Here is a 21,897-nt window from a genome sequence, read left to right as displayed (position 1 = left end):
CGATAAGAAATGTTGACAGTCGATTTCGATTTATTTGTTTTTAACAGTCTCTGTTATCATGTCGTTATGAAGTCGCTCCATCTACATTAGCGCCGACGAAGTAAAGGAAACTCAATTTCAAAGTTATACTGTCAGTATTTTATTTTATTTTGCTCCGTATTTTATTTTACAATTAACCAAACAACTTGTCTACCAATTTACATTTTACATAAATTTTCTAAATCCAATATCAAATAATATTATCAGAAGCTGCAACAGCACCATCGTTTGTGACCGAGGACTCAAAATATAGATTCTCGGTGGCCACGCCAGAATCATTATTTTCTTCTTGCTGTTGATGGGAATGGTGTTCTTCATAGCGCTTAGCCTTGTCGCGCCGCGACTTGATCAGTATGCCATGACCGGGACAATCGCAATTTTCCGTAAAACATTTGTCTCGACAGCAGACACGACAAAGGTGAAATTCACATTTCGTCCCTTGAGGATTAGAGCATTCGTTGCAGTAAGCCAACCTTCGTTCGTGCCTTAGTTGAATTTGAGCCTCTGTCTTGCTTGGCCGTCGTTGACGTCGTCGAAGTTTCTTCATCCGCTTGCGAGAGATTTCGTTACCTTCTTTATCAAAATATTGGCGTTTTGCGCGATTAGGATCGATGGCATCGCGTTCCTTTTCAGCAATTTTTTGGCGATGCGACTCGGGGGAAATGCGTATATAGGGTTGGCACAGCCAAGGTGGTAAAAGCAGATTCTAGAATAAAAAAAAAACTTATTTTCGATTCTTGTTCATTCCCAAAAACATACTTGTTCGGAATCATTAGGCGATTCTGTTTCTTCTGGCGTATAAATAAGTTCTCCTTTTTGGTATGGCTCGTATTTTGACTGCACTTTATCTACAACTTGATGGAATTGCTCCATCTGGTTTCCCGTCGCCAACTGTTCTCTTAACTCGGCATTTTGGTTTATATTCATGCTGCAATGAATTAATCAACTTAATCGTATGGTTTAAAAATATTCGTTTTCATTTTTACATGTGATGAAACAGCTTGAAGAGGTGTCCACGAATGTATGAGGTGGGACAGGGATACTGATTAACAAGCTCTAAATATTCCTTAGCCATTTGCCAAACAGGCGGAGATATGCCTCGGAATATGGCTGGGTTATGCAAATTTCCCTCGGCACTCATTACACCATCCACTCCAGTTGTATCCAAGCAGCGGTGAACATCCTCGAGACCTAAGATATTGCCATTGGCAAACATGGGTATTTTGATTTCCTCTCTCACAGATCGAATATAACTCCAATCAGCAACTCCAGTCAAGGGTCCCTTTTGCTCTCGTGTTCGGCCATGAACTGTAAGCAATTGGCAGCCAGCTGCTTCCAACATTTTGGCATACCGTATTGTCTTCTCACGATTTTCAAAGATGCGTATTTTGCAGGTTACCGGTATCGAAAGTTTTTCATGCAGGGTGCTTACTGTAAGAATTAAAGAAGAAAAAACGAATACCTAAGGTTAGAAGGACGCATAGCACAGCAACGGTTATTCTATTTACCAATTTTCTCTAACAGTTCCCATTCATCCTGCAAAAACGATCCATAATGGCCTCTTTTGGCTATTGCCTGTGGGCAACCCAAATTAATGTCAATGGCATCGCAATGTCCCTGAGCAAGTAGAGCAGCCTCCAAAATCTGTTGCGAGTCATTCCCGCAGAATTGTATTATCAATGGTCTGTCCTCTGCACAGGTCTGTAGCGCCTCTTTACGATATTTAACATCATTGGCAAAGAGATTCGCATGATACATGGGTGAATAGCATAATTCTGCACCATACCGCCTACATAGCATACGCCAAGCCAGTTCACTCTGGTCCACCATTGGAGCTACCACATAACGAGGAGATCCCAAAATTCGTTGATAGAAATCATAGCCAGAGAGTTTACTACAAGCTGCAGAAGCTATTTCTCCATTTTCATTATTGACCATTTTAATTAAGTGTTAACCTAAAGAAAATTAATTTTTAAGCATTATTATCAATGATGGTTCTAACATGAATTCAGTTCTGTGAATTGAATTGTCAGTTGAATTAAAAGCACTGTTTACTAACTATCAGGTAATCAAATTAGTATATGGAATTTATTCCATTAAGATTCATTTAAACTTTGATCCTTCAAATAAGTTAACGCGTTAAGAGACTTGTTGCTAATTGCCTTGGGTGACGCCTTTATAAATACTCAGCAGTTGGATACTAAAAATTTTTGGCCATTTTTTATGCCTCCCTTACACACCATTTCCCGTGCCTGGTCGTAGCTAATTAGTGGACACATTAGCTTCAAATAGGGTGCGGCCGTGTGAAAAGCTTACGCACAACTGGACAAAGTGAAAAGGCGCTAAACCAATTTACTTTGCGTAGAGGGGGTTTCCGATCAAGTGTTTAAACAGTTTGAAATTGAAAGTTTTAACAAATTTAAGAGAAGCTATTACCACCGTACTTGTTTCCCACACCTGCAATATACAATATAGTACTTTCATTTTTGTGTCACTTTTCATTGAAAATCTGAAGAGCTAAAGCATAAAAAATGCGATTCAGTTGAACAATTACGAGGCTTTTGCCTACTTAAATAAATACTAATTGAGCCATTGATGAAGAGGTCTGATTCAGCTTAAGGAGCTTAAGACTGACTATTACACTCGATTTACTCATATGAATATGTACAATGTACACATATTATATATATACATTTCTGTGTATTCCTTTTTGTTGTCAGTTTGCAGAAGTTAGTTATAAAATTACCAAGAGTTGTTTTCTACATTGAAAGTTTACCGACCGAAAATGGCATACAACTTTACCTATCAAAATTTTGTAATACCCTGTGACAAATAAGAAACGGATAGATGTAGAGCAACTGAAAACCCTAAAGTAGGATGGATTTTTGTACAATATGATGAAGTCTTCGACTAAGTTTAGTTTTTTATTTTTGCCTTATAACAATGTGCACGCCATTTAAATTTTCAAATGTCTGTGAGTAATTAAAGTTTATGAAAGTCCAAAAAAACCTTTAACTTTTCTCCAGTCTGCATGTAAATGGCATATTAAGAAAAATGTGTAAAATGCATGTTTATTATTATATGTAACTATTTCTTTATAAAGGGCGTGACATTGTTTTTGTTACTATTGCAGCCACAACAGTTGCTCTTTGGCATTGTCTCATAATTATGGCCAAATTACTGTCCCTGGAACTTGGAGAAATGGGCATAAGGCCGCAGGCTTTCGACAATTAAGAACTTTTTGCAAATTTAAAAGTGGTAAAAAAGATTGAAGAAAATAGATAGTACCAAGACGAGGAAAGAAAGGAAAGAAAAAGCAAAGCCAGGCGCGGCCAACAATTGCAAGCTTATCTAGGCCAAAATAGTTACAAATTGAATTAAAACTTTATATTTTTGTAAACGTTTTTGTATGCTCTTTCTTAAAATTTGTTTATGTTCATTAACTAATATTAAAAAAAAAAAAAATCTTAAGTTGACATTAGTTGGTTAGTGTTGCTTGTTATGCTTATTTCTTTATTGAAGGAACCATATGCTTTTACTGAGTCTTCTGAGTAATTAGGAGACCGCAAACAATACCAGACAATGCCACAAAATACCTCTTCCAACGTTACCTTCCCCAACCGAAACCCAACACAGATATCTGTTAGCAATTTTACCAAAGCAAATTCAATCAGACCCAAGCCAACGGCTTTCGATTTCAAATATCCAAAAGAGCAAAGCCTGCATAAAGATAATTAATAATTTCCGCACCAATTAAGGCGAACCCAAAAGCGAGAGCAAAATCTCTGGCTTTCACTCTGATAACACACTGGACCTAGCTTGCTGAAGCATGGAGAAGTGCAGAGGCGCCACCGCTTACAATACACGTTACATGCGTTTTGGTTGAGTGTTGTGTTGCAGTTGGAGAGTAATTTGCCAAGCCCAAACGTTTAATTGTTCAGTTTTCAAAATGGCACAATGCAAAGGTTGGACAAGTGGAGACAATAAACTTATGTATAAATATCCTTACAACTCATGTGGCTAGTTGGCTGTTGGTAATGGATTAAACCAAATAATACCCATACGTAGGGATGGATTTAAAAAGTTGAAAAATAAAACTGCATTTTTTAATATTATCTGTAAGTTTTATACTGAAAGTTCACTTTACTTTATTATTGAAACCTTATAAGAGTATTCAATCAATATTTTCTACCCGACCATTAATAAAATTATTTATCATTTCCGTCCTAACTGAGAAACTGTCAGGAACTCTGTGTATAGCACTTAAATTGGCATTGCTTGCGTTTTTTATTCAACAACCCGTTGAATTTCTAGAAACAGTTTTTAAATGTAGCTATAGTTAAAGAGAAACTTCAACTTTAAACTTCCTGCGGCTGCTTGGACTTTTTCTTGTGGTTTATTTCAATTGCCCACAATTTGCTGTAGTCAGCTGCTGTTTTATTGCCTTTGGCTTGGCTTCTACATTTCTTCCTTTAAAGTAAAAGGGCAAAATGGGAGTGGAGCCGAACTGAGCCGAGTCGCCAAAATATGACCTCATTTCCACACACTCAAACAAACACGCACACAACTGAATGACATGTGCAAAGGACAAGTTTACAATTCCACCACAACTACTACAATGAAAACAACAAAAAAATAAAAATTCTATAACATTTGCAATAGAAAAGTTTGCCCTCGCGCAATGAATTTCAAGTGGTCAGAAGGTGCAAGAAGGAGTTTAGCTGTTGGTTTATGTGGCCCATTAAAGCTCAGGCATTCAAGTGCAACTCTACCCTATTTTTCGCCCACTGCAAATAACCCTTACCCCAACTGCCACCCATGGTGCACTGCAGCAGTCAAATTACAAACGCAACAATAGTGAGTCCAGCCAAACAGAAAGAAAGAAAAAAACTTTGCGTGCTGAAACGAGCAAAAGTGACCATTTTATTGTGCTACCTTCTATTTTGTCTCGAAACGCCACTTTTGATTAACACTATGAAAAAGGCATTAAGCAAATGGATTTCAAATTTGTCAGTAAAAAGTAGACACATCAATAAACAAATAGATGCCCCTGTTTTTATATGATAATATAATAAAAACAACCGACTGAACAGAGCATTTCTAATCATGGGTACATAGTATTTAGTCAGCTCACTAAGTTTTATGAAGAGTTGCAGCAGCTTTTTCATTTTTACCAAGTAATTGGTTTAACTTACATATATGTCGTCAGTGTCGTCACTCAATCAAATGGAAAGTAATGAAAAGTATTGTCCACTCAGTCATGTGGCACACATTTTTCTCTCCATTTTCAGTTTTCGGTTTTCTTATGCAACCAGGTCAAGTCGATTTTTGGCTGACGTAATAACCATAATGAAAACGACAAAAACGCGTAACAAGCTCGAATTGTGGGTATTTCAAGGACAAAACTATATGTAAGAGGCAAAGAAAAGATGGAAAGACACAGGCAGGGCAAAAAAAAAGAATTTTTGGCGACGAGTTGACGGCGTATGCGGCTGCTGGTCCTTTTCAGTCCATGTGAGAGATGAGAAAGAAAGTGCCAGCAACTATTCAAACAAAGCAACAAAAGGACAATTGAAAAATTCCTAGGCTTTGCCTTTCCAATTTCATCTTTGCCAATCAAAATTGGTTTGTTAATTATTAAGATTTTTCTCACACAGTTCAGATGCTCAAAGACGAAGAGTTTTCCTATACGTCAAAGACCTACCAGTCTGAACTTTCTTCGCACACTTTTTAATGAAATTTTATTACTCAGGCTCATTAGGACTAATGATGCTTGTTGGCCGCTGCTAACGCTATTCCTAGTCTGTCGCTGTCAGATGAGTTCCAAATCCACCAGCAAACATTGGCAGAAGGTGAGGGAAATGGAGTATGGAGGTGAAGAGGAATAAGAAGGAGCAGACTACAACTGCGCATTGGCGATAATGAAGAGGCAACGGCTGTCATGTATCTGGAGATTTATAAATGAACAAGGCACGTTGATGTTTTGTTTCATGTGTGCTGCTTTTCTGTGGGTGTCTAGCTCCTGTTGTAGCTTTACTCGCTTAATTATATTTGTATGCCCAGACTAAGATAATAATGAGGTTGACACCATCAAGCCCGACAACTAAACCCAAACAAGCAAATTGAACGTGAAATCTAGTGATTGAAGGCGCAAACGAACGACCAAGGAGAAGGCTGTTGGAAAAGTTGCCGCAAAAAGATGTGCATTTTTCTGAAATTTGTTTCGCAACAAAAGGCAAGAAAAGAAAATTTTAAAAACAGAATGCAATGACCATATTTTCATAAAAGTCCGAACTTAATTCTACAAATATAATTTGAGTTTGTGTTCGAAAAGGCATATCTTCTCAATTAGGTAACTCTTTGTATTAAAGTACGAAGTTACTAACAATGTGCTGTCAGTTAAATTTGCTTGATTTGTTTACTTGTCCTGCTGTATTGCCACAGTCCCGTACTACAAGGATCTCCATGCGTACAAAGATGAACATTCTGTACATTCTTATGTACATATGCATGTATGTATACATACATATCCAAATTATGTATGACTGTATGTATGATACTTATGCTTATCTGTTGTGAGAAGAAAAGACAAACAAGCCAAATGACACGTACCCATAAATCCTACACATTTTATTGTCCAACAGTGCCTTAGAACTTTTTTATTTCCATGTGTGTGAGCCGTATCCGTATGCGAAGGATACGACCGTGACTGTGTGTGTGTGTCAATTGTGTGATTTGTTTTGCTGGGGCAAACACATGACAACACATCAAAGACAAAACAAAAAATATATACATATAAAATTTACCAACAACAATTTACTTTGGTAATTTAACGCATACGTATTTGCATGTTTAATATATCGGAGGGGACAAACAACATAATAAAGGCAATAACAACAAAAGGATAACAAATAACAATAAAATAACAAATATCGAATCTTGAAAGTGTCAGAGGTTTGGCAACGCGCCCAAAAGAAGCCATTTCGCTTCCAAAAATTGAACTACACAATCAATGCCTAAGTAAGCAAATTAAGTTAAATTAACCTATCGAATCGAATACTTTAGTATTCTTTTACTTTAGTTACTAAGTTTAAGTGACAGCTGAAATTTTTAAAATGTAATAGTTAGTGTGACTTGTTGCTAAATTAGAAAAAGGTAAAAATAATATACATATGTCCACTAAAAAAAAATCAATTTGGCATTAACAACTTCTAACGACATATTTGGTTATTTGATTCGAAAGAGGTCAAGTGGTTCGGGCTGAAAGGGCACAAACACACATGATAACGATAATGACCACAAAGCGTCGGTGCTCAGCAGAAATTTCAACTTACTGCCGAAAGCAACTCGAAACCATTTGACGATTTTCCAGCCTTGGTAAATATTTAAAATGTCACTACGCCCAACGGGTCATAGCGCCTGCAACAATAGTGGTAAGTTCCCACTATATCTGTCACCTGATGGGGCCATTTAGACTATGTACAAGTAGATATATACACGCACGACCATCAGCAATCTGGTTTGTGGCTAACGGTAGTTTAATGAGGTTCTATGTATATTACAGATTCCTTTGACTAAAGTTTTGTATTTTTTTTTTTTTGCTTTGTTTATTCAGCTTTGCTCTTTTTGGTTTTGAGTTTTTTTTTATTTTAAAGAGCATTTATCTGGTGGTGGCAAAATACATAATATACTATAGAAACATCTTAGGTATACATAATTTAACTAAAAGATGAAAGTATTATAAAAAGCAGTTTATCAAATGTTATTTATTTTGTCTAAAATACAATATTTACTTATTTTTATGGTATTTGCATTTCCTTAAAAAAAAAAAAAGTTATCCTGAATCCGAAATCTCAGTTTTCCGTAGTCACTTTCAAGTGACATTGTATTAATTCGACTAGATTTCGTCAGTTTGTAGTTGATGTGTAATCGTTACAAAATTAAAATTTTTAATGTTTTTTTATTTATCCAATATGTATGGCTCTAGGCTTTAATTAATCTACGAAATTATGAATTAATTAGAACCTTCTACATACATAGTGTATAATTGTAGTTTTTCCTACATTTCCTCGATATATACATATGTATGTAAATAACTATGTTTTCTTATGATATATGTATGTATGTATAAATATTTTTGTCTAAATTTTATATAATTTTCTGTTTTATTTTAATGGACTTCTTTGTAGTGTGACATAATTGATATCAAAATATAATTCTAATTATGTTTTTAGTTTTTGCAATGCATTTTTATTGTATTTTCTTCTTTTTATTATTAACTCGTTTTTGGCTTTTCATTCGCTCACGCAAGCAATTTAACAGTCTTTCTTTACTTTTTCTATTAGCTTTAACCCTCAAGTATGCCCAACCCAAGGGCCTATCTGAAAAGTCATTAACTAAATTGAAAAGCATATTACGAGCTAGAAAGAGCGGAAAGCAAAAAAAAATGGTAAAAGCGGATGTGAATATGTATTTCAACTGGCTGGGCTGCTGGCTTCGGCTTTGCCCTAACAAAAGCAAAGGTTCAGTGAACTAACGAAAAAACGTCAACTGAGACGGAGGAGAGACGAAGCGAGTGCGAGGAAGTTGTGAACAAAAAGTCAGGGGAAAAATGTCATAGAGTAAAGGAAAAAACAATGACATGGCTGACGCAAAAAGTGGGTGTAACGCTAACAGGGAGACAACGTATTCTAAAAGGTATTTAGTTACCAATTCAAATGGTCAATTGCAAATAAAACCAAATGTTTGGAAAGGCCAAATAGATGGGACAAAGATTCAATTGATATGAATCATCGTACTCTTAATTTTTCAATAGTTCTTTGGCTCCACCAATGTAAAGTCTTGCGTGTTTTTAGAGCATTTACCATAAATTTATAATTAATATAATAACGACAACAACAACAACAAGCAATGACAACAAGTGGTCATGACAACAACAAGAACACCAAACACTATCAACTATTTATTCAGTTGTTTCTATGGGGAACATCATTAAATGGTGTGAGTTATCCCTAGGACCCTTGCTTGGCTCGCAAAACAAACTGCAAACAGAGAAATCCATGCTCCAAGCTCTAGGGTGTTGCCTGGCAGCATTTTGGGGCGTAAACCCCTTCGAGGTCTGCCCACATGCATGACATGAACATGCAATTAAAGAGAAATATATTATTTTCAAAACAAGAAAGAAATAAAAAGAAACTCGCTTGTCTGAGAGAAAGAAAGAAGGATAAATAGGGAGAAAGAAAGAAATTTTTATATCGTATGTATGGATATTTATCCAATAGAAAATCCTGGTAATGGTTACGTAGGTGTGTCACTTTAATTATATACCTAGTTATGAGATCAACCATGACGGAATGGCACCCAGGCAAGTACATATGTATATGGAGTCCCCTAGTCTATAAAAATAAACAGTTAATTTCAATTAGATCACTAATATTTGTGGCCCGATTGAAAATTTTTTATTTTCTTCTAATTGATCTTTAATTCCGTTCCTAATCAAGAATTCAAGAAAAATAAACAAGATGAGTTCAATAAACACATTACAATGAAGAAATAAGTAAAAAAAAAACCATGTCATATTCCTTTCTACACAGTTCACAGTGATCTGTATAGTTTTCTCCACGGTAATGAAATGAGAACAAATATCAAAGTATTCTTCGACTACCTAACATTGTTTGACTACGTGAGATTTGGGTGGGTTAGTTGTGTTTGCTGGTTGGATAGCGCCAGGTTCAGTTGCAAATGCTAATGGCAAGTGCCATCAAATTAAATATTTTTCACACCCATAGACAGTCTCATGTTTGCACATACAGACATACCGCACACACTTGCAAAGACACACTTTCTGCGCCCTAAAAAGTATGCAATACATTTTCCAGCGGAAATGAACAACGATACAAAAATAAAGAGAAAAGAAGAGGGAAACCTCACGTTTCTCCTTCTCTTTGGTAAGCTGTTGACTTGAAATACATACATACATACATACACAGACAACAGACAGCGTCAGTAGTGCTGACTGCAGTGGAAAGTCAGTCTGCATTGAAAATCCATTTATAGTTGAGGCTTTATGTTATTTTAGTCATTTGCCAAGCGCCTTGTCACATATAGGAAATACACATACACACAGAGAGACAAATGGAAGAGATAAAGGGAACAACACGAAATAAACTAGAATGCATGTCAAGCAGGTTTCAATCCGGAGCCAGAGCTTAAGGCACTGCCGCCTTTAGGGAAGAGACATGGCAAAATTAACAGTAATACCAACGAATACTCAATAAAAGCATCTTTTTCGGGGGTTATGAAATTTATAAACTCAAGCAATACTTAAAAAAAAGTGCGAAGAAAATATTGACAGTTGGCCTTTAAGTTTAATACGATTCCCGCACTACAAGCAAAATTTGAAAACATTCTCTCCAGTGTAAGCACAAATATTTTAACAAATTGTGTTTTTATATATTTCTATACACACTATCCCACTGTTTCCAATATGTATACATAGGGGTACTTTTGCACATCCCCGCGCCACTCTTTCTTGTTTGAAAATGACCTGGCCATTAACTTTATTTTTTACCCTAGCTGTCAGTTTTAATAACATGAACTGCCTGTCTGGGCTCCAACCTGGAGCTCTTCTTCCATTTAGAGTGCGGACTATTCCATTGGCCGTATATCTGCCAAACATGGCGTCTGTCTAACCATCTCTCGGTTTGTATCCATTCATCCATTAAACTTTTCTGTGTCTGTCCATGTGTCAGTCATTCAGTAGCGTGCCCGTCTTAATTTTACAAAACATTTGACGCATTTCCATTTCGATTTGCAGCTGTCGCAGAGCGGACTGCCTAGTAATCGTGCCTCTCCTGTATATTCATTAATTATTCAGATTATTTCCTTTTTTATTTGAAAATTTAATGTGCGTCTGTTGTATGGGAAAATCAAAGCTAGAACCTTTATAGTAAGTATACAACGAGAGTCTTTCTCTCTCTCTCTCTCTGTCCCTCCCTGTCTAGTTGTTTCTCTCTGTTCCTATATGGATTACGCAACCTCAAAAGCTGCCAAATATATAGTATGTGTGTACATATGTACGCAAATTTTATATATTTGGTTGCCAACTTTGTCACTGCATTTAAATTGTGATCGAATAACATAACATTTGCGTAATAGTTTGGCAACATTACAGAACCCCCACCTTAACTGTGCCCTCGTGTCCTTACAATCCCCAAATGTGATTTTTTTTCAGAAATCACCACGAGTGGTATCAGATACAGCTTAAGAATACAGAATCATCCGACGCTTTCACTCACAATTTGAAACATGAAAATCAATATCAGCCAGAAAGGAGGAAATTACACGTGTACATATATTAGTTGACAATGCCTTCCTTTACCAACTTGGCAGTGTCACCTTAAAGAAACCTGCGAAATTGATTCTTGTTGCATATTTTATAAATATGACTGAAAAAATTAGATTCAACAGTTCTAAAAAAGCAATCCTATCTCTAATGGGGCAGCACACAAATGTGGAATCGATATGGACATTCGTTAACCTGTTCTTTACTCATATATTTCAATTGTATTCTCTGCCTATTTAACAGCCTAATTTTTAAATTTATCTACATGCAAATATGTGAAGTCATTGTGAACTATCATTTACAAAATTTAAATCACATTCTATAAAGCAGCCCATCCTTGCTGATTTCCGTTTACTGCCGTCTTCTTTTCGCTCTTAATTGATTTCAATTGTTTATGACTTCTGACGACACACCTGACAACACATTTTTTTTGTTTTTTAGCAGGTTAAGTTTTTTTGGTTTTTTGTAGACGTACAAAAAGTCTATGCCCTAAATAGAAACCACTGCGTTCCTTCCATCTTCTTTACCTATGTACTGCTGGAGTTGGAGCTTATACTCTGCAGGGAGCTATTTGACGAGGTTTTCCTCAGCGTATCGCCGGCTAAACTGCAAAGGTTTTGCACTAGGACGGATGACGAGGATGGTGATAATGACGAACGCATTACAAGAGGCGAACAATTGGCCGGATTGGAGTTGTAATTAGAGTTGGCATTATGTCGCAACGGCTGTGGCGACGTAGGATTGGACAGACCCGACTCATGGATAGGCGATAATGTTGGGGAGCGAGTGCGCAGGAAATGTTTCCGACGTTGGCGTCGATAGACATTGCCCAAAGACGGCAAATGACGGCTGTTGCACTGCTGCGATTGCTGTTGGCTGTTGGTAACGAAACCCAATGTTTCAGCTAGTTCAGCCAGTTCCTGAGTGGCCTGCGGCATTTTGCGTCGTGTGGGTGGTGGCAATGCCGGTGGCAGGGTTAGAGTGTAAGTTGTCACAATATCATCACGTATGACAGATGTGGGCAGAAGCATCACTTCCTTGCCAGATGATTCACTAGTGCTCAGCTCACTGCTCTCTGAAGAACTGCGACTCGGAGAACTGGTTGCCGGAGGTGTGCACGTCGAAGACGCGTACCCCCTGCCTGCTGCCTGTATTTGCAATGGACGTATCTGATTTTGTTTAATGCTGCCTATATGATGGCTCATATCTTTGCCAGCCGCCACACCATGATGATGATGTCCGTTTCCATTGCCATGATGACGGCAACGTGGTCTTCTGTAACGAGCGAGCAGGCGCAACATGTGACGTAAACGAGAACTACGTGGCGGAGTTGTCGTTGTTGTTGTCGCATTATCTTTTAACTCGACATCGGCTTGGTGACCATTCAGTGTACGTATAAATTGGACTGGCAACTCTTGGGCATTCAATTTGGCAGTCGCTTCGGTATTCTCGTGAAAAGACAAAGCTGCCAAAAGATCATTGGGCACATCTGGACTATCAGGAACATTGGCACAACAGTTCCATTTCCTTCGCCAACGCTGATGCTTAGATATATTGCCAGCTGCGGTCGAAGTTGAGGAGCCAACACCTTGACTAGCTATAGTTCGAGTACTGTTGCTGCCCACAGCACTTCCGCCACCGTGGCCATTGCCCAAGTTCTCTGCACTAGAACGCCGCGGGCTTCTTAGGCGAAAAGTGCACAAGCTGCACTGCTCCGTATATTGTAGATAGGTAGCTGGACGTTGGGGTCTTGCCTCGCCTGTGTATAGAGATCCCTTGGCCAAACTGACTCGACGTTGTAACGCACTTGCAGCGAAACTGGAGCAACAATGGAAATTTTCTAATCCACCTGCACTGAGGTTGTCTGGCTGTTCCAGTTGCACTTGGGCGACACTTCGTTCTTCAAGCAGAGAGCATACATAGATGGCCTGACGGCCCTGATGAAATTCTCGAGAGCTAGAACAGCAGTGCAAACGCATTGATTGATCGGATTGATAGGTATCTGATACCTGTGGATGCTGTTGATTGGGATGATAGCTTTTGGAGCAACAATATAGCTGTTGTCCACTTGTGGAACCACTTTTGGACGGTTTGCTATTTTCTTGCTGGCTGGGTATTGACGGCGAGAAATGAACTGTTCCATTTTTTGCTGATGTCCCCTGTTCAATCAATTGTTTGGCCTTCGCTTCTTGCGCTTGACGATGGTTTCGTATATACTCATATGTCGTCAGGCCCAAGAAAGATATGTAGATGTGAAAAAAACACAGATGCAACAATAGGCCGGCACTAATGGCAGCCAGTAATCCCAATACGCCCAAAAGCAGGAGAAATATAGTTTCATTTACTCCAATGCCAGCTACCACAGGCGTCGCTGGAGTCGTTTGATTACTTTCGCTATTGCCAATCGATGGAAAACTCGCCGAAGTGGCTTCAATCAGAGCGGTAAAATTCTCCAGCATCGTCGGAAGTGGTGAGGATGATATAGTTATTAGGCCGGTGGTCGAATTATCCATTTGCTCTGATTCGGTTGAAAGTTCATCTATTGGCTGTTCTAGAAGCATCATGGTACCATTGGTAAGACTCAAAGTAAGATTTATATAATCGGCTGAATCCAACTGTCCAGCAGAGTCAACTCCATGTTGGGCTCCATTGGTTGCGGTGCACCAATAGAAGCTCAACCAATCTGGTTGGACGTAGTAAAGAACTATCTGAGCAACCACCGCCCCCACAATGACCAGAGTGGCCACCACTGCGCTCACCACACACATTAGAAATGCCACATAGTTCCTAGAGCCAATACAATGATTAAGCCACTTGCAATGATGATCGAACTTTCCTACGCACTTGTTGCACACGGAACAGTGTTTGGTTCGCGGGGATGACGTTTTTATATTGCACAAATGACAACGACCGTTCTCAATGACGTGATTGTGTTTGGCCCGATCAAATTCGGGTACAATGCGATCGTTTCGATGCACACGCCTTAATTCCTTATCCGCGGGATCGGTTAAAAGGGCTGTCAAATGAGAGGCTATGTGCACCAAATAGAGCCCAGTAATTAAACCATACAGCGGACCCTGAAGAGGGGCATGAAATGCTGGTATTAACACCCAATAACTCGCCAAGCCAAAGAGTATTAAAACCAGCCAGCCGAACAATTGCAACGGATGGAGTGGTAGCTGTAGGCCATGAAGACGACGTCCACGTCGATGTTGGACATCAGTTATGTTGTTTTGATAGCTAACTAATGGAGAGAAACGACAAAGGGAGCTTAGCTTGTGTCGTCTGGATGATGTTGGAAACTGACTGTTGTGGGGAGCAGATTGGGACAGAGGAGTGATGTGCGGAGCAGCCAGGTAAGTTGTGGTGGTGGACTGCTTCAAGGGATCGTTGATAATGCTGGGCTCTGTTAGGCTGGCAGTGCTTATGGTTATTATATGATCCGTCTCCGAATTGATAGATCCTAAAGCTGCTGCTTCAGCTGCTTCCATTGACGCTGATTTGGGCATGATGCTTGGGTTGTTTTTGTTGCTGTTGCTGCTGTTTTTGTTGATGATGAACAAAATAATGATAAATGATGAATGATGAACATCGGCGTAAAATGACAAACGTACATTACATCGGCTTAACCACGCCCACTTCGACAACACATGTGTTTATATAATTCCCGAAACAATTATCCTTGTTGAACTTGCGTTTGTTTTTCTTGCTGCTGTTATTGTTGTTGCTGTTTTGCGTCAAGATGTGTGGCGAATCGTGAATGGCGCAGTTAACGGTCTGCATACGTAAACGTGAGGGGGTGGTTACAGGAAGCAGGCAGGATTATTGTCGCCACCCCCGTTTGCACGACGAGATTCTTGCTCTATGATTTTGCGTTTGCGTTTTTGCTATTTGTTTGTCTCCCACACACCCAAACAGACACCCGCACACACACACACGTATAAGAAATTTTCAAAGTTTTCGCCGATCCGTTTATTTCCAGCGAACGAACTTGGCCAAACGACCGACGCGAGCCAACTGAGTGTACCGTTAAAGCTTTGAGTGAAAGCCATAACACAAAAGCTTTTCATTGAAAGCCAGTCTCTATGGTTCTGGTAAGTAGTTGTGGGTGGGTTGCCCTAAAGTACACACGAATGACAAACGGGTTACAACGGTGTGGTTTTGCCGGCAACTGCTATCAAGACTTATTCAGTTAAAGACTAACCTGTGGTATACCCCCAAAAATAACACCTGCCAGTTGGGGCGGCAGGTGAACAACAACTTATACGAGGGATGGGGATGAAACTACTGGATACTGCTTAGCCCTAGAGATGGCTGTGTGATGAAAACAAAGCTGCATCAAGCTATTTGCTTTGAATATGGAAAGAAAACATTATAAATCAATACAATAAAGCCAACTAAAAGGCCCAATCAAAAACGAACTTTGACGTGACTGTGGAAAATTTTAACTATAAATATCATCGAGAACTTTTACAACTCTTTGCATCCCTATCTTGTTTGTATTAGAACAGGAAGTAACTATTATATAAAAAAAAAAAAAAAAAATAGGCCAGCACAGCATGTTAAAAAAAAAAAACCACACGCACCTATGGTTTTTCTAATTCAAATATGTTTTTGGTTTTCCTTTTGCTTTTAGCATCATTTTTTATTTATACCATCAACAGAAAAGTTTAGGGATGTTAGCTGAAATGGAAAGCACACTCGAGAGCGTATATGGAGCACGTCCCGAAAGCAAGTACATTGAGCACTTGATGTGATTTTATTTACATCACATTGAGGGTGGCTAGAGAAAAGAACTCTCTTTTTTTGGCAGACATGCCGGCGCCTGGCTGACCGATTGATAAATATTTATGCTATGTTACTTTGAACACTTGTGATGAAAAAACGACGTTGCAGAGAAAAGACTTTTGTATGCAAGACAAACAGGGAAACAGTTGGCGTATGTGGAACTATTGAGCAAACTTTAATGTTTGCCCAGGACATGGACATATAAGCGCTAATTACAAAACAAACTATGCTATAGGTATCAATAAAACGACTTAAACTTACATATATGTTATATGATAACTAGGCAAAAAAAAAAAAAACGAAGAAGATAACAGTATCTTAGAAAGGAAACAATTTTGTAGAGCCGATTAAGCTAGGTAATTCATAGCTGTTGTGAACTATCCCTGGTTCTCTCCGATCATAGTTTCTAATACAAAACACGTCAACTCTCTTTATCAGCTCTCCATTCTTATGTATGTTGCTCCATCCCAGAAAGAAAGGTAAGAACCACGCTTTGATAAGCAGACATAAGCTTCTTTATGAAACAGAATATATAAACAAAAAGTAAATCAGGCTGAACGAGCTTTTTCCTTCTCTCTCCGAGCCATAGTAGACTCTTGAAACTTTGATAAATATTTTCAAATTTCTAAAAGCACAAATATTCAGTTTGTAATAACGTTTTGTTGTAGATGTAAATAAGTCGTAAAATCTAACACTTGTTAAATGTTCGGCAAGCACCAAAGGACGTAAACAATTCAAAATGATTGATATTCTCTCGTTGCCGCGACGGAATAATGTGGCGGCCAATCAGGCATTACTCAAATTAATTAGTTTCAAAACAGGATTGCCCATTAATAGCTTACCAGGATGGGAACTAATACCATTGAATTGTAAGTTGCCTATGCTCAAGTGTCCAGGGAATCAGGTCATATTTTCGAGAAATAAAATAGGGCAATCGGTAAGAGTATAATATGATTATGTACATGTCAGTTAAGTGAAATCCTGTTTTGGTTCAGTTCAAAAGCGCTAAACAGGAATTCGATTCATCTGTTTCGGAACATATACCTGAATATAATCCACTGCACGATTCCAATCTAAAGACGTTTTATTCGAACGAACGCAATCTAAAGCGCCTCAGGGAGAACGGCGAGATCACCCAGGACAATGATGTCATATGCAATCTTAAGGATTTTAATCAACATCGACAGGATCTACACAAATCTCAGTTATATTATGTGTTGCAGGCTTACAGACGTCGCGAGGCGGAACAACACGATCGTATGCTGATCGCCAACGCTGAATCGATCACCAAGCGTGATCATCTAAATTTGGGGGCACGACATCAATGCTACGAGGAAGTGGTTGCCCGGAAGGAACGTTTAGAAGAAGAACGTCATCGACGAATGGTTCATTTGAATAATATCACCCAGGAGAAATTCAAACGTCTCGAGAATCTGGCCTCAATGCAGAATATGCTGCTGAAGCATCGGAAAATGCTGACAAATATGCGTGTGCAGGCTCACATCAGTCTGTGTCAGGATTTGAAGCGCAAACATTTAATAAAGCAGAAGAAACTCTTTCAATTCAAAAAGGATCGTTTTAATAAAAACATGAGAATGTTACGCAAACAGCGTTTGACCAAAAACACAGAGGGGCAAATACAATCTTGGCGTAAACGTTTGGATGAACGCATTGCAAATCAACGTCGCATACATGTCCTTCTCCAGGAGGTGGAAAAGGAGCGTGAACTTTTCATTGAAAACCATAAAGCCAAATATCAAGAAAAGTGGAAGCAAATTCAGGATGAGATCAAAGAGAGGGCTCGACTGGCCATGAAGGCACGACAACCCAAACGACGTAAGCGCAAGAAGCCTAAAAAAGTGCAGCCCTCTTTTTGCGATGAATACCAGGCATCGTTTAATGGTCTTTTGGACAGTGAATTGTGTTATGCTTTGAACGCAGCTATTGCCATGGAAGGCCAATCTCCGCTAACATTCGCACCTGATGATCCAATCTATAAGGCTGCGCAGTATATATTGAATTACATCCTCACTGGCTTCAATGAAGATCTTAGTGAGGACCTCTGCGCTATGAGTGTGTTGGTGTCGCGCATTCAGGAGTTTGTTTGTGATGCTAAAAAATATGTTAACTACGTAAGTCTCATCCAAAGTTAAACACACTGCCTAGCCTAAAATTTTTCATTTTAGAAAGCAACCCAGATCATTGCGTTTGCCCGAGATCACAAGCCGGTTGAGGTGCCACCATCAATGTCTAGGCCTGTTACTCTGCAACAAAAGAACCATTCGCGCGTTTCGCACGTGTCATTTAGTGGCGTGGCCAGTACTATTGGTGTGGGCAGCTACGAAATACATCCTTTTGTTGATGTACGTCCCTGCTCGGATCGTCGTCCAACACCTGTTGGTTCGCTCGCCTCTTTGGTGGTCAGTCAAATCGGTGAACAAGTTATCCAGGACAAAGTTAAGTTACCGCACATGAACAGAATCGAAATTGTTTTCATCGAACACTATTTGGTTAAATTCAAGCGGGACTTTTTGGTTGGTCTGGACAAAATGGTATTCACAGCCATTCAGTGTTATTTTGACAATCGCATTATGGACGTGCGAGAGGAGCTACTCGAATTGGATCGCTATTATCTATTTAACGAAGTTGCTCGCGGTATTTTAAGCTACGCGGTGAATCCGCTCAATTACCAGTCTATTTTGAAGTTGGCTATTAGCGTGTTGGCCAGCGAAATTATCTGGGAATTGCAGCAGACGATACTGAAACCGGGTACAGAACCACGGGGCTTGAGTCACCCCTGCAGTTGCGGCTCTGAGGTGGAACGTGAGCAACTTGCTCTATGCATGAATTAACTTTGAGCAGATGGAATTCTAAATTAAATCCAGTATTTGATTTAGTTGAGACTCGAGGGCAGAACATTCGGTCACCCTCGAAAACTTTTCGAAAACAGTTACATATAATAAATTTGTTGTCTTGTTAGTGCCTGTTACTCACTTTGTTCACGCAAATCAATAGAAATTCCTTGTGCTTACTATATTTATATTCACTGTTACTAGTTAGAATTTCATTTTGTAAACATTAAACAATTAAACGGAAAGCATGCTTGGGATGCAACAGCTGGTCGCAGTTTATAGAGTTGCCAAGGCTATGGAAGTTAGAGATGGAGAAAATCGAAAAACTATTAACAATTGGCGGGAAATTTGAAATTAGTGCACATATTTTGAAATTTACTCATATGTGGTAGAAATCTTACAAATGTAATCTTACAAATGCTAAAACCCAAAATCAGTAATTGACAAATAATTTGTAACACTTTTGAAAATGTTTAGTAGTTTTATAGTTATGTTATGTAATAGTTTAGTTTATGTTATAAAAGTTCAAACCACTTTCCAGAATTAAGTTTTTTTTACTCAATCTTTAATTATACTTTTTAATTTGATTTCAATTTTTCTTAAACTGTTTGCAATTATATTTTTAAAACTATTTAAATCCTATTTGGGATAACTAAATGCCGCTCCATATGGATACATCATGGAGTTGTAAGGTGCCCCAGGGGCCAAAAGAGGAAACGGAAAGGCTTGTGGCGGTGGTAAATTTCCTGGAGTTGCGATTTGTTGTTTCTGTTTCGAGCTGCGTTTGCGCTTCTGTTTAATTGTTGGAGGAGGTTCTGGTTCATCACTAGACTCACTAGACTCTTCATCACTGTCATCTGTATTAGCAGCTGCGGCATCATCATCGTTATCCGATTCGTCCTCATCATCATCTTCTTTTTGCTCTATCTTCATTTTCTTTTTGGGCAGTTTCTTTGTCTTCTTTGATGATGATTTCTGATCCTTCTTGGACTTTAATGGCGTTGATGATGCCGGTGTAGTTGCTGGTGTTACAGCAGCAAAGTTAAAACGTTGTTCCATATTAAATGTGGTGAATTGTTGCATGTTAAACTCCATAAATAATTGAAGAGCAGTACTAAGATTGACCGGGTTTGGACAGTGCTTAAAGTTGTGATAGGGGGCTGAACAATTGCGGCATATCATTTGACATTGGAACGAGTTGTGACCCTGAAGAAGCAAAACAAAATTAATAAATATTTTATGAAATTGTTTTTTGTATTTACCTTTTTGTCGCAGATATTGCAGACGTCAATGGATTTATCTTTATTTTTTCTTTTTCCGCTTATCTTTTTACTTCCATCAGTTTCGTTTTCGTCATTTTCGTCCTCATCATCATCAGGTATTGTAAATTGACGCTTCTCTTGGCCCATGCAAACCACATCATCTTCTGATGGAATTTTCTTTAATTTTTTTCCTACAGATTTGTTTAAGACCTGATCTTTAGCTGAAGCTTTGGTTTTGGTTGAATTAACCTGTTTTTCTTCAGCTTCTGAATCAGAAGAATCAGATGATGATGATGAAGATGAGGAGTTCTGAGCTGGTGCTTTGATTACTGCTTTAGGAGTAGCGGCTGCCCTTACAACTTCGCCTGCCTCGAAACTATCATCCGAGTCGCTTGAGGAGCTCTCCTCACTGCTTTCCTTTTTCTCCACCGCTTTTGCAGCTGATGTGTCTTTTTTTCTCTTGCTTAATATGGATAACAGGTGGAGTTGGCTTTGTTTCAGCTAGTTCATTAATGGGGACTTCTTGATTAGATGGTGCCAATTTAATTAGCGGCTCAATCAGAGAGTTTGGAACTGACAGAATAGTATTTGGCGTGGGTTGAATGACATCTAATTTAGATATTTCAGTATCCTCATTAGGTGGGTTGCCATTACCCTGGGTGTCATAAAAAAATAGAGTGCCAGGTGGTCCTGAATTGCCATGAGCACCTCGTCTTTCTCTGCGAGATCCGGTGAATCCCCCACTGTTGCGGCGCCGTCTTCTACCGCCACCTCCACCACCACGAGCACCACCCCCCCACCACCATTGCCGCGACCTTTACCACCCCCACCGCCGGATCTTCTTTGTCCTTGTCCTCTATTTTGTTTCGGTTGGCGCTGAGGATCTCTAAACTTATGAAATGATTCCTGTCCATCGTAGCCGTGATTCTGATTGCTGCTGTTGTCGTGCCTTTGTCCATGACCATGGCCTTGCCAATGACCCCCATTTGAATTATTTAATCCGTCTCCGCTGCGATTTTGCTGTCCACCATCTCCATAGTACTGGTTTGAATGGAACCCTCTGTTTCCTTCGCCGTTATGCATTCTTAAATAAACCCACCTTTTATTTCAACCGCGCACGTGTTGCCGCAATAACAACAACTAGTGGTGGACGACTTACCGATAACGCTTTGATTATTTCACTCGATATTCCGGGAACTGGTTCTTGACAAACTAAGATTAATTTCTTTGTACAGTACGGTATACAGTAAAAATTAAAAATATTCAACATTTAAAAACAATAAAAACGTTGGTTTCCATATAAGACCAAATTGGTGGTTATATTTGTAAAGACTTGGTTTTGGAAGTACATTGCTTGAAACCAGTTCCGGTACCAGATCACAGCCACATTTCTGTGTATAAAAACAATACATTGTGAGGATCTAAGACACTAGGCAAAGATGGTCGGATATAAAGAACTGAATGAACAGCATAAAAAAGAGATAAAGCAACGTACCAACTCGTGGGGCAAAGGAAATAACAAATTTAAGCCCAAGCCCTATGTACCACCGCAAGCTGCGGATAAGGCCAAACCATGGCACCATGTTAAGAACGACATCATTGATGACGCCGA

At 39.0% G+C, this 21,897-nt stretch overlaps 4 protein-coding genes across 4 annotated transcripts; 1 reads left to right on the top strand and 3 right to left on the bottom strand.

The window, feature by feature from the left end:
- Positions 1-123: 123 nt before the first annotated feature.
- On the bottom strand, positions 124-1,977 carry Dus1 (Dihydrouridine synthase 1). Its single transcript, XM_068295581.1, has 4 exons — positions 1,548-1,977; positions 1,026-1,470; positions 799-967; positions 124-745 (listed from the first exon to the last, which is right to left on the bottom strand). Exons 1-4 carry the CDS (start codon positions 1,975-1,977, stop codon positions 230-232), a joined length of 1,560 nt encoding a protein of 519 aa, XP_068151682.1. The 3' UTR covers positions 124-229.
- On the bottom strand, positions 1,871-15,386 carry LOC137581350 (uncharacterized). The gene is made up of 3 exons (XM_068295576.1): positions 14,998-15,386; positions 11,911-14,923; positions 1,871-1,994 (listed from the first exon to the last, which is right to left on the bottom strand). Exon 2 carries the CDS (start codon positions 14,890-14,892, stop codon positions 11,911-11,913), a length of 2,982 nt encoding a protein of 993 aa, XP_068151677.1. The 5' UTR covers positions 14,893-14,923; positions 14,998-15,386; the 3' UTR covers positions 1,871-1,994.
- Positions 15,387-16,781: 1,395 nt separating this feature from the next.
- LOC137581351 (uncharacterized) lies at positions 16,782-19,268 on the top strand. The gene is made up of 3 exons (XM_068295577.1): positions 16,782-17,108; positions 17,167-18,303; positions 18,358-19,268. The coding sequence occupies exons 1-3, from the start codon at positions 16,911-16,913 to the stop codon at positions 19,021-19,023; spliced, it is 2,001 nt and encodes a 666-aa protein (XP_068151678.1). The 5' UTR covers positions 16,782-16,910; the 3' UTR covers positions 19,024-19,268.
- Positions 19,269-19,566: 298 nt separating this feature from the next.
- Positions 19,567-21,368, bottom strand: mbm (mushroom body miniature). Its single transcript, XM_068295037.1, has 3 exons — positions 20,940-21,368; positions 20,286-20,786; positions 19,567-20,229 (listed from the first exon to the last, which is right to left on the bottom strand). The coding sequence occupies exons 1-3, from the start codon at positions 21,366-21,368 to the stop codon at positions 19,663-19,665; spliced, it is 1,497 nt and encodes a 498-aa protein (XP_068151138.1). The 3' UTR covers positions 19,567-19,662.
- Between the last annotated feature and the right edge of the window lie 529 nt (positions 21,369-21,897).

This window comes from Drosophila tropicalis, unplaced genomic scaffold (genome assembly GCF_018151085.1).
Source record: "Drosophila tropicalis isolate 14030-0801.00 unplaced genomic scaffold, ASM1815108v1 contig_845, whole genome shotgun sequence".
Lineage (NCBI taxonomy): Eukaryota > Metazoa > Arthropoda > Insecta > Diptera > Drosophilidae > Drosophila > Drosophila tropicalis.
Note: the sequence above shows the minus strand (reverse complement) of the source record. Positions and strands in the feature narration are given on the sequence as shown.